Raw genomic sequence first — 12,884 nt, 5'->3', positions numbered from 1 at the left:
GTACTTTTAAGGAGCCCAAAAATTCAGCAGAAATGGAGCGAGATATAGGGTAAGCGCATTATCATTTTTTCTTTGCCTTGGGAAAAGGGGAAGATGTTTCAAATTTTACTTTATTTAGTTAATACGTGCATTACTTATTACTTAAAAATATCTCTCTTGCCTTATTTCATTGCAGTTTTCTTTATCTTGGTAGATGTGAGGGACTAATTGTGACATGAAAATTTAACTACACACTGATTTAGTAGAAAATTATTGGAAGGATAGGAGAAAATTATTAGACTAAAAATAATTTCTAACCTGAATATTGCTATTCTTTACAGCCAGAATGTATCTGGCTAGAAGCAAAATAAAAAAAAATGACAAAAGTAAGTGGGTAAGGAAGAAGAATGGATGAAAGCTGCCTGGAACAACTCTAGAAGCTAGTTGATGAGCTTTTCTAAATAAACACACTTAGTTTCTAACTAAAAGTAATTGTAGCACTGCACTGTAGCACTGACCTCCCATTGTTCATCAATTTGCTCAAGTGGGAACCAGTAACATCTCCATTGTGAGTCTTGTTACGGTTTTGTAATTAAGTTTATTAGTTAAGGGGGTTAGGTTCCGAAACTGGGCAGACCTGGTCTAAAATTTACAAGATATATAACCTTAAGCATGTCCCAGCTTGCCATTTGTAAAAAGATGATAGAATATGTAAATTATAGGGAGACTTTAAAAACTACATGTGAAATGTCTGTGAGTAGAGCAGGTAGTATCTAGTACATAGTAAATACTTGAAAACAAACCATTATATGAAAGATAAATGAGTTTCTTAAAATAGACCAGCAATCTTCTTTATAAAACTGTTTTAAATACTAATAAGGACTATAGAAGGCCTGGCTAAAAGCAATGAACTGAATCAGCTTACATATCCCATATACTTTTCTGATAAGATTCATTTTCTATTTCTCTCAAGTATACTTCTAATTAATTATCTTTCAATGCCCCTATGAAATAATGATCATAAAATTAAATTTCCAAATATTAAAAGAACAATAAATAAAATAGCATACAGTTGAACACAATGCTCCTTGCTTAAGATAAGCATAATCCAAAGAAAAATGAAATTAAAATAATTTTAACTTCATCAACTGCTAATGTATGTTGTAAACAAAATCAGATCAAAATGGTTCATAAAAGATATGTCATCATGAATGTTGATGACAGAACAGTATAAGGGTAAAATTAACTACGTTTTTCTTTTGATATAGTCAGCAGTCTGGTAATTACTTCCTGCTCTGTGCTCACAGTCCTCCTGTTGGTTTTCAGGGACCATGTGATACCATGCATCAAATCTTGGATCCTACATGCAAAGGATATGTTCAGACTGATGAACTTTCTCTGACGCAAGTAGGAGTTTCTTTAAAAAATTGTTCCAGGAAAGATATAATAAAAGTACATCTCTAAGAACTATTTTAGAGTATTCTGGAAAGAGATATAAAGACATAAGATAATGCCAGGCAAGGAGTAAATATATTTGCTAAATGAAACTGCAAGTATGCTAGAGGAAGTTAAATAATGCACTTTAGATACTTAGATAAAAGAAAAATACTATTAAATGTTTTTTGCATGAATTTTGGACAGGATATTCAAGTAACAATTATGAAACCATATGAAATATGGTTCTGGGATTTAAGGTTTCATATCTAAGTTTGGCTTTAACTGGGATACTAGAGGTATAGAAAAGAAAATCCCACATGAAGCTTGCTGAAGTTTCACAAAGGAAGTGAATAATCAGGCTCAGCAGGTGTTTTATTGAATTGTTAAATATTTTTCATAGAATCACACAATTTAAAATCACTCAGTTTTGCAAAAGACTATTTAAGCAATCTTCTCAGATGGAGGAAATACCTTACGTTACTAAATTCCTGTAATAAAGAATATTGGGACATGCTGAACTTTATAGGCAAATACTTGTAAGTCTTTATTACTCCCTCTGTGTATATGTATGTGTGTGTGTGTGTGTGTGTGTGTGTGTGTATGTATGAGTTGTTAGGGATCAAATCCAGGGCCATGCATCTGCAAAACATGTACTTTACCACTGAGCTACATCTCCAGCTACATCCCCAGCTCTCTAACTCTATCATCTTAATTGAAACTGTATCCCATGTGGTAGTTAAATAGAGGAGGGTCCGTTATGACAATAGGAGTTAGAAATAGTCTGGACAAGAATTAAGTTTTGAAAGCAGGCAAAGGGATATACATAGCTTTTCAGAATCTGTGTCACAAACCATAATGCCTAAAATGAGAGAGAAAGGGAAGGAAAGGGAAAGAGACGTGCCTGCCATAATTCAGGCTGGGGTAGAGAGTGGCTTGAAAGGGTGGGAGGGAAACTGGGGACACTGGTGTTGGGAAATTACACTTGTGGAGGGATGGGTGTTGAAACATTGTATGACTGAAATGCAATCATGAACAATTTTGTAATGCTCTACCTTATAGTGATTCAATTAAAAAAATTATAAAAAAAAGAAAGAAAAAAATGTATCCCACAGAAAGAGAATGGCAATTTTCTGGGCCGATTCAGACAGTGCATTTCCACTTGAGTATATTCAATGGGGAATGAAGTTCAAGTTGGGAACCGATGTGCCTGATGAAACTTGTATATAATACAGTGGGAGGCCTGACTATTTTACTTGACATAACCTTCTTTCTACAATATGTGTCCTGAAGACTTTCTACAGTCTCTTCTATGCAAGCTTACTGGAGATCAGAATCCAATGTTGTTTTGTTCTGATACGTATAGCATCAAACTTCTACCAACTCTAGATAAAAACTAAATTAGTAATTGCTACAAAATTATCAGGCTAACAAAGCAGTCTGAAATCATATCTTATATTAAATAATAGAAACTATTGTAAAAATTTGAAAGATAGAAAGGCATTCCTATACTTGAATGATTCCTATACTTGAATTATTTTGGATGATAGAAAAGCATTCCTATACGTCTGGAGCCTTAATTATTTAGTAACAGTGATAGTACCTTTAGGGACTGCAAAGAGTCTGTGTTAGTATCACAGTAGAGGATGATGTTGTTGGCCATGCTGAAACTTTCTCTCACTCCAAGGTGATAAAACAAGGACGGTTGTCGAAACGCATCACTCATCTCCACAACAGCAATATCTGAGAATCAAAAACAAAGTTGCTCAAATAATGCCCATTCACACATAATTCAGTTATTTAGTATGCAAAGAGGAAATCTGAAAACTGATAGGTAATTTTTCATTTTCATTTACCACTGAATATTGAATTTGCCATTCTATTCTGAAGTTTTATAAAATACAAAGAAGATAAATTTTTAAAGAGAATCATATAATTCATGGACACTAAGAAGAATTTATAATACTGGAATGCCAGTCTAATACTTTCTGAAATTTCAACACTAAAGTCCCAGAAGTAGCTCCATGGAAAACACTAATTAAGCATTAAATGTTAAATATTACTTTAAAAAGAAAATAGGTTAATCCACAGCTGTATTTTATAACTAGCTAAAATTTAATACAAGCATGTCCCTAACAAGCATAATCAAAAAAAAGAGAGAGAGAAAAAGCAAACAAAATTATGACTAAAAATATAGGGGCTAGAGAAATGGTATGGGGGAGAGTACTTGCCTTGCACACAGCCAACCCAGGTTCAATCCCTGAAATACCACATGGTTCCCTGAGGGCTTCCAAGAATAATTCTTAAGTTCAGGGTAACCTTTGAACATTACTGGGTGTGATTCAAAAACAAAAAGAAAAAAGAAATAGTAAAGGAATATAACCATATATACAAATTCTTCTAAAGCACAAGTTGATTGACACCTAGAATGTTGAAGCTATAGAAATGTGTACAATAATGTTACAGATTAGTCTCAAACACAACTATGTTTATGGGCAAAAATAAGAAATTAAAGTGAACAAAATACACCAAATAGTCACTGTCCTCCCACTGTTCATCTATTTGCACGGGCAGGACCAGTAACATTGTGAGACTTGTTACTGTGTTTGGCATATTGAATACAACACGGGTAGCTTGCCAGGCTTTGCCATGCGGGCGAGATACTCTTGGCAGCTTACTCTTGGTAGCTTGCTGGGCTCTCCAAGAAGGGCCAAGGAATTGAACTCTGGTTGGCTGTGTTGGCCGCATGCAAGGCAAATGCCCTACCCACTGTTCTATTGCTCCAGCCCAAATAACACTGTCCTCCCGTTGTTCATCAATTTGCTCGAGCAGGCCCAGGAACATCTCCACTTTGAGACTTGTAGTTACTTGTTGTTGTTTGGCATATTGAAAACGTCATGGGTAGCTTGCCAGCCTTTGCTGTGTGAACGAGATACTCTCAGTAGCTTGCAGGGCTCTCTAAGAGGGGCAGAGGAATCAAACCCGGCTCAGCAGGGCTGGCTACGCACAAGGCAAACGCCCTGCCACTGTGCTATCACTCCAGTCCAGCCCAAATAGTGTAATATAAAAATAGATCTTTGTTTCAAACTGATGTATTTGGTCTGAGAGGTAGCTTCATAGACTGGACCACAGCCTTTCCATGCGAGAGACCCAGGATCCAAACCCTGGGAATGCATGTCCTATAAGCACCACTACTAGTGACACCTGAGGAGAGATCCAAGAGCAGCTATTGGATATTATTCAGTGTGACTCAAAAAGGAAAACTAAGGGGGTATGATGCCGCCAGCAGGTCAATTTGTACCTGTGAGGCGAGTGCATCATGCAGCCTGATGGCACCGTCAAGCTTTCAGATACACCTAAATTGCTGCTGTGCCTTTGGCCAGACCCCAAAAACTTGGGGCAAAGTTTACCAAAAAAGTAAACGGCCAAAATTTAGGTATGTAGGAGACACACCCACAAACCACTTACTCTGGGCCAATCCAGGTGGTAATAGATTTCATGCCTTGGCCTGTTCCCCTTGGCGGCCCGGTGACGACCATCCTCCAGAGGCTACTGGACAGTCAGATGAGACACGTGGGACCTCACCAGATAGGGGTGGAACCAGCCCTTTCCTCCCCATCCCAGCGAGACCCTGAGTCGCCACCTACAAACGGCCTCTCTGGCTCCTGATCAAGCTAATTAATGGCCATGATCCCAGAGACTCAGAAACAAATCTCGAAATCCAGTGGTTTTTGGCAGAAATGCATCTGGATCGCATACAAGGTGGCCACTGCCTCAGAGCTTCTTGGAAAGTCAGGTATGAGCTGGTGTTGATGGGGCAACTGCAGTCTCATGGGAAAGGGGGTGGTACCGGCTTGTCCTTCTCACCCTACTGAGGTCACAAGCAGCTCTCTGGCACAGCCATGGCTCCAGAGGCAAAAGAACTTAATCCAGGGTCTGGCAGCTTGTGGCAGAAAAGCGAATGGACCATGCATTAAACTATGGTGCCATGCCTCCCCAGGAGGGAAAGGGTGTTGCTCCCTTCTGCCTTTTTCTCCCTGCTGGCAGCAAGGTGGCCGCTGCCTCAGAGCTTATTGGAAAGTCAGGTATGGGCTGGTGGTAATGGGGCAACTGCAGTCTCATGGGAAGGGGGGAGGTACCGGCTCGTCCTTCTCACCCTACCAAGGTCACAAATTGCCCCCCACAAGTGGCTCTCCGGCTATGGCTCCAGAGGCAAAAGGACTTAATCCAGAGCCCAGCAGCTTGCGGCAGAAAAGTGATTGGACCATTATTTAATCTATGGCTCCATGCCTCCCCGGGAGGGAAAGGGTGTTGCTCCCTTCCACCTTATCCTCCCCCCAGCAGCCAGGTGGCCACCACCTCAGAGCTTATAAGAAAGCCAGGTATGAGCCTGCATTGAAGGGGCAACTGCAGTCTCATGGGAAGGGGGGCGGTACAGGCACGTCCTTCATGCCCTATTGAGGTCATGAGTTGCTACGCACAAGCAACTCTCCAGCACGGCCATGGCTCCAGAGGCAAAAGGACTTAATCCAGAGCCTGGCAGCTTGCAGCAGAAAAGTGAATGGACCATGCATTAAACTACGGCTCCATGCCTCCCCAGGAGGGAAAGGGTGTTGCTCCCTTCCGCCATTTTCCCGCCTGGCAGCAAGGTGGCCGCCGCCTCAGAGCTTATTGAAAAGCCAGGTATGAGCCTGCATTGACGGGGCAACTGCAGTCTCATGGGAAGGGGGGCGGTACAGGCACGTCCTTCACGCCCTATTGAGGTCATGAGTTGCCCCACACAAGTGACTCTCCAGCACGGCCATGGCTCCAGAGGCAAAAGGACTTAATCCAGAGTCCGGCAGCTTGCGGCAGAAAAGTGAATGGACCATGCATTAAACTATGCCTCCATGCCTCCCCTGGAAGGAAAGGGTGTTGCTTCCTTCTGCCTTCCCCCCCACCCCACCCCCACCTGGCAGCAAGGTGGCCGCCGTCTCAGAGCTTATTAAAAAGCCAGGTATGAGCCAGCGGTGACGGGGCAACTGCAGTCTCATGGGAAGTGAGGCGGTACCAGCTTGTCCTTCACACCCTACCGAGGTCACCAGTTGCCCCCCACAAGCGGCTCTCTGGCACAGCCATAACACCAGACACACAGAAACCAATCTCGTAATTATCTGGCTCTTTGCAGAAATCCAAAATTGCAAGGCTGCTATTGCGGCCACGCAAGATTATATGATTCTCATAATCAGCTATAGAAAACAAAGTATTTCACAATGCCTTTTCAGCAATTCTGATTGTTGGGGGGTAAATTCTAAACAATAATGGTGCATCTTTTGTCAGAATAATGAATGTAAATGTAATCAATGTAGAGAAGAGTTAAGTGGATATCATCTGTCTCACAGGCATTGGGAGGGCTGGGGAGTTACATTGGGATTCTTGGTGGTGAAAAATGAGTACTGGTGAAGGGAAAGGTGTTTGATCATTGCATGACTTGCCTTAAACCTGAAAGCTTAGTAACTTTTCCCACAGTGATTCAATAAATAAATATAAGAAAATAAATAAATAATATTATGAAAAAAGAAAAGTAATGTGGAGTCCATGCCCAATTCAATCAGCTAATCAGTGGCTGAATAAATAGCAGTACTCCTACATAAAAAAGAAAACTAAATAGGAGCCAAAGAGCACAGCATATAATGGAACCTGTGTTGCATGTGGCTGACCCAGGTTTGATCCCCAGTAGCACATACAGTTCCCGAGCACCACCAAAAATGATACCTGAAAACAGACAGGATTTAAGTCCTGAGCACTGCAGGGTGTTGCCCAAAGCCAAACAAACAAAAAATAAATAAATGGATAAAAAAATTATTTGTGAAAAAAAATTTAAAAAAATTATTTGTGAATGCAAGATTGGCTCAACATAAAAAATCACCAGCATCTCTATAGTACCTTAACTTAAATTCAAAACATATTAAAAACAGATGCAAACTAAAATATAATAGCAAATCTGTGATAAATAATGTATTTTGTAACAACTGCAAGATCTGTGATTAAATATTTCAATAAAAACATCAGGAAAAAAATAAGGGTTTCAAGCATTCCTATTAATTTTTTTTTAAATCCTAGCCAATGCAATGCTTTTAAATGCAATGAGGTAGCATTTTATAAACAAAATATACTATTTTCACTACTTGAAGATATTGATTTTCACAAAAAAAGCAAACAACAGAATCAAGTATTTTAAGTAATGAAATAATTTAGTAAAGTGTTAAGATGAGGAAGCTTAATGAAAAATAATAACTTGTCTTATAATTTAACAAGCACTTGGAATATAAATAGCAAACCATATCCCACTCATAATAAAACTGAAAATGTCAACAGTCTTTTTAACAATTTAACAGATATTACTTTGACAAAAACATGTACAATATATAATGGATAAAAAATGTTATAAAATGTAGGTAAAGGTAAAGGTAAAGGCCCTCCCATTGATCGTCGATTTGCTCGAGCGGGCCCAGTAACGTCTCCATTGGAGACTTTGTTGTTACTGTGTCTGGCATATCGAATACTCTCGGTAGCTTGCCGGGCTCTCCGAGAGGGGCGGAGGAATCGAACTCGGGTCGGCCATGTTGGCCGCTTGTAAGGCGAATGCCCTACCCGCTGTGCTATCGCTCCAGCCCATAAAATGTAGAGTCTTTCAAATTCTACTCTCTTCCAAATTCCTGAGTTCAATCCCTAGTACTGCATGTCCTACGGATAACAGTCCCAGTCACTCTCAGTGTCAATGGGAGTGCCCTCTGAGCATTAATCCAGGAAAAGTATCCCAGTACCAACAGATGTGTGACTCCTCAAAAAAAAAAACAAAAAAAGGAACAGACCTCCTGGTACTTATCTCAACTATTCTTGGGTGTTCGTCTCTCCCATTCTGTTACTTTATAATCCCCATATGAGTGCATTCTTTGTCTGTCCCTCTCTTCCTGGCTCATTTCACTTAGCATGATACTTTCCATGTAGAACCACCTGTATGTAAATTTCATGACTTCATTTTTTTAAGAGCTACATAGTATTCCATTATGTAGATGTACCAAAGTTTCTTTAACCAGTCATCTGTTCTCGGGCACTTGGGTTTTTCCAAATTTTGGCTATTGTGAACAGTTGAACATATAAGTACAGATGTCATTTCGACTGTACTTTTTTCCTCTCTGGGATATATTCCCAGGAGGTATACTCCATGGCTTGGAAGCCAGCAGCACATTCTAGGGAAAAGGCAGCTCAGATAGAGAAGGGAACACCAAGTAAAGGATGTTTGGAGGATTCGCTTGGGATGCGAAATGCATGCTGAAAGTAGACTATAGACCAAACACAATGGCCACTCAATACCTCTATTGCAAACCACAACACCCTAAAGGAAAGAGAGAGCAAAAGGGAATGCCATGCCACAAAGGTGAGGCAGAGTGGGGGGTGGGGGAATATGCTGGGGGGATGGGAGGGCTACTGGGATCATTGTGGTGGAGAATGGGCACTGGTTGAGAGATGGGTATTTGATCATTGTATAACTGAAACCCAAGCATAAAAGTTTGTAAGTCTACAACTACAACCATGTACCTCATGGTGTTTCTTTAATTAAAAAAAAAAAGTACTCTTTGAAGTAAAAGGGGTCACAAATTAAACACATAGAATAGTATATGTATTTTAACTAATGTGCAAAAGTTTCCAAAAGGCTTAAAGAGTCTTGAAGGAATGGTTGTTGGAACATTGTATGGCTGAAATCCAATCATGAACAACTTTGTAATTTTGTATCTCATGGTGATACAAATTAATAAAAATAAATAATAAACTTTCAATTAATTTTACAAAGGATTCAGCACAATCGACCATATCCACACAAAAACCAAGCACCTTGAGGTTTCTTGGGAGTTCAAGATGCTGCTCTGTCTAACGTTTATTGATTTAAAGAAGGCCTTCTGTTGAGACAGAAGCGGTCATTGAAGCCCTAGCCAATCAGGGCATTCAAACTCAATACATCAGGATCCTCCGTGAGCTGTATTACGAACTCACTACCAGGATCTCACCATTCTACAAAGAAGTGATCATCCATGTCAAGAGAGGGGTTAGACAGAGTGATACCATTTCACTGAAACTCTTCAGTGCCACCCTCAAGAACATCATGTGACACTGGAATGGGAAGGAATGGGAGTGAAGATAGACAGTCGGCAACTACACCACCTCCGCTTTGCTGATGACATCGTTCTAATAACATCAAACATTAGCCAAGCGGCACAAATGCTGGCCAACTTCGACCGTCAGTGTGGAAAGGTCAGACTATAGCTGACTCTCACGAAGACAATATTTATGAGAAACGGTCTTGTTCCTGACATTCCATTCGCTCTCAATGGAACGAACATCTCCAAATGCAAGTTATATGTACCTAGGTAAAGAAGTCAACATGACGAATGACCTGGCACCTGAGTTGCGCAGGAGGAAGAGAGCAGCTTGGAACGCCTTCAAGAGCATTGAAGAAATAGCTAAGAGGATGAAGAACCTCAGCTCTGGACACATCTCTTCAATTCCACTGTTCTTCCTGCATTAACATACACCTCAGAGACCTGGGCCCTACGAAAACAGGATGAGAACACTATTCGGGTCTCCCAAAGAGGAATGGAAAGAGCTATGCTTGGAGTATCACGTTTCACTCAAATGAGAGAAAGAATCCGGAATTCCAACCTCCATCGATGGTCAAGAATCAAGGATGCTGTCTCTTTTGCCAAGGCATCAAAAATCAGATGGGCTGGACACGTAATGTGATTTGGAGACGACCGATGGACTAGAGCCATTACTGACTGGATTCTATGGGATGTCAAAAGACCATGTGGCCGCCCATCTATGAGATGGTCAGACTTCTTCGTCAAGACCCTGAATGATCGGTTTGAGGCTCTTCGTGTTCCTAGAACTAGCAGACTCCATTGGGCTACACTAGCACGTGACAGGGATGAATGGAGACGTTACTTGCACTCAGTCGAGCAAATTGATGAGTAACGGGATGTCAAGTGATCAAATAATCAATTAAAAAAGTCTGAAATACCTTTCTAAAAATCTTATTCCAAAAGACTAATGAAACATTAAAAACATAGAGATATCTAAAAAGCAAAAGACAACAGGAATGACATGCTTCTACTGCTCCTTTCTCCTCTTCACCTGAATATGTGTGTTTCCATAATTCTTCTGATTGCCTTTTCAACAGTCACCTCTGAACTTCTTTTATTGTAGGGGTCACTCTGGGTGGTACTCAGGTCATGAGGATCACACCTGAAGATACTGGGTATCCATGCAGGGTCAGGGATAGAACTGAGGGCCTTGCACATATAAAACATGTGCTTTACCAATTGAGTCACTTTTCAATACACAAATTGTCTTTTAAAATAAAACTTCCCAAGGTTGTAGTTGAACCTTCTCGGGAATCCTTCACACCTTAGTCAAAGACATCAGTAAGAATCATAATTAAGGAATTTTCCAAAACCGGAAAAATCCCCAGGGAATCTTTTAAAGAATTTAGAGTCACTGTTAGGGCCTACAGTATTACAATGCTTGAACTTTATTAGCTTATACACATGCAGGTAGTTTCTGGTAAGGTACAGAAATGGATGGAAAAAGAAAAATGGCAAAGCCCTGAGAATAACATTTAAGATCCTCAACCAGAGAGCACCCACAAACTAGGACATGATTTTTTACAAGACCCTTCTGGAGTTTTCTTGTCACCAACTGGTCTACTAGTCAGACAAGCAAAGGAAAGATGAATCTGTGGCAGACTTCAAAATCCTCTTCTTAAGGCATTCTCTGTTACATACAATAAGTAAAGTTGCCCAGTCTGCTTTAGCTGATTTATATATAAAAATCCATGCATACTGTCCTTGAGAATATTTGTACAGTTTGTCTCCAGAAAGTAGGAAGAGAGGCATTGTATGACTAAATTTGTAACTAGAGTAAAGCATTTTGAACAGACCTTGAATCATGATTGTAAACAAAAATCGTTTTAGCTCTTGGCCTTAAGCACAGCAGCTCCAACGTCAGAGATCTAAAATACCAGTGGGCCCCCCTTGTGGTATTATCTTTGTTCACTGTCCAAATACAGGTCCAAAACACAAGATGACTCACAGATGTGTCTCATTTGTGATAACTAGAATACTGTCAAAAGACTATCTTCAAAGATTTATGCAATTCTTCAGTTTCAGTGCCCCCATATCTAACTCCAATAACTGCTACCTTTCATGCATACCTCCCCAGCACCACCAATATCACAGGTCCCTCCCAAACTGATTAAGAACTGTCTTGGTAACTTGCTACCAAAAATTATAGTAAATTACCAAGGGTAAACAGAAAAAAAATAAGAATGAGAAACATTGCCTAATTTTATCTTATGCATATTTTACTTTAACTCCCACTATTATAAGATAATAAATCTTTTATCAAATACCGTCAAAACACTGTCCTCCCGTTGTTCATCAATTTGCTCGAGCGGGCCCAGTAATGTCTCCATTGTGAGACTTGTTGTCACTGTGTTTGGCATATCAAATACATCATGGGTAGCTTGCCAGGCTTTGCCATGTGGGCGAGATACTCTCGGTAGCTTGCCAGGCTTTCCAAGAGGGGCAGAGGAATTGAACCTGGCTCAGCCAGGCTGACTGCGTGCAAGACAAACACCCTACCGCTGTGCTATATAGTGGAAAAAAATTTCTATAATGAGGGTGTCTAACAAATTTCAGGAAAAAAAATTTATTTTCAACCAGTGAACCTTTCATTGAAATTCAGTTGTTTGTTTTGTTTTGTCTCATTGTTTTCTGCTATGTCATACAGACAATGAATGTCACATAGCTATTAAGTAGAGATACCCTCCCTAAAATATAAAGGCTGATGCAATTTACTTCTAATGGAGACCTCACGTAGAACTTCCTAACCACCCTAAACTTGATCTTTCATTGTCTTTACAATCTCAATGCAGCAGAAGAAAAATTCTAAATGAAATTTCCTAATTTAAGCAACAGATTACTTCTAATAATAAAATTGAGAGAATAAAAGTGCAAAGCCATTAAAGACTGAGGTAAATGTGACTACCTTTCCAAATCGCTCAATATCCACTGAAGCCTAAAGCTTCATACCAATTGCAGAAAAACTGCCAAAACATTGAGTGTTTCAGATATAAGTCCTTGCAGCAGGCCAATCCTGCCAGTTCAGAAGCGAATGGGCGGGGAGAAAAATAGCTCTACAACTAAGAAGTTAATAGCAAGAATAACTTACTCCTGATTACTAAGTTATTCCAAACCCAAACATTCTTTTGTATTAGGCCCCACTAGACTCCAAATGATTCATTGATATTATCTTATTTGGCCTTTTTTTTTTAATCATCTTTGTAGATCACAAAAGTCAACAGCAACTGCTATAATGACTGGAACTATGCATTAAGATTTTACTGAGACCCTTTTTTTATTCACTTATATCAA

At 39.9% G+C, this 12,884-nt stretch overlaps 1 protein-coding gene across 2 annotated transcripts in view; it reads right to left on the bottom strand.

Moving 5' to 3' along the window:
• MAP3K5 (mitogen-activated protein kinase kinase kinase 5) overlaps positions 1-12,884 on the bottom strand; it is a 295,163-nt gene that overhangs the window by 174,349 nt on the left and 107,930 nt on the right. For both annotated transcript variants that reach the window (XM_056126083.1, XM_056126084.1), the window contains exon 2: positions 3,017-3,156. In XM_056126083.1, the coding sequence (XP_055982058.1) occupies positions 3,017-3,156 (140 nt within the window). The remainder of the gene's footprint in view (positions 1-3,016; positions 3,157-12,884) is intronic.

This window comes from Sorex fumeus, unplaced genomic scaffold (assembly GCF_029834395.1).
Source record: "Sorex fumeus unplaced genomic scaffold, SorFum_2.1 ptg000061l, whole genome shotgun sequence".
Taxonomy (NCBI): Eukaryota; Metazoa; Chordata; class Mammalia; order Eulipotyphla; family Soricidae; genus Sorex; species Sorex fumeus.
The sequence above is the reverse complement of the archived record's forward strand: the minus strand, read 5'-3'. Positions and strand labels throughout refer to the sequence as shown.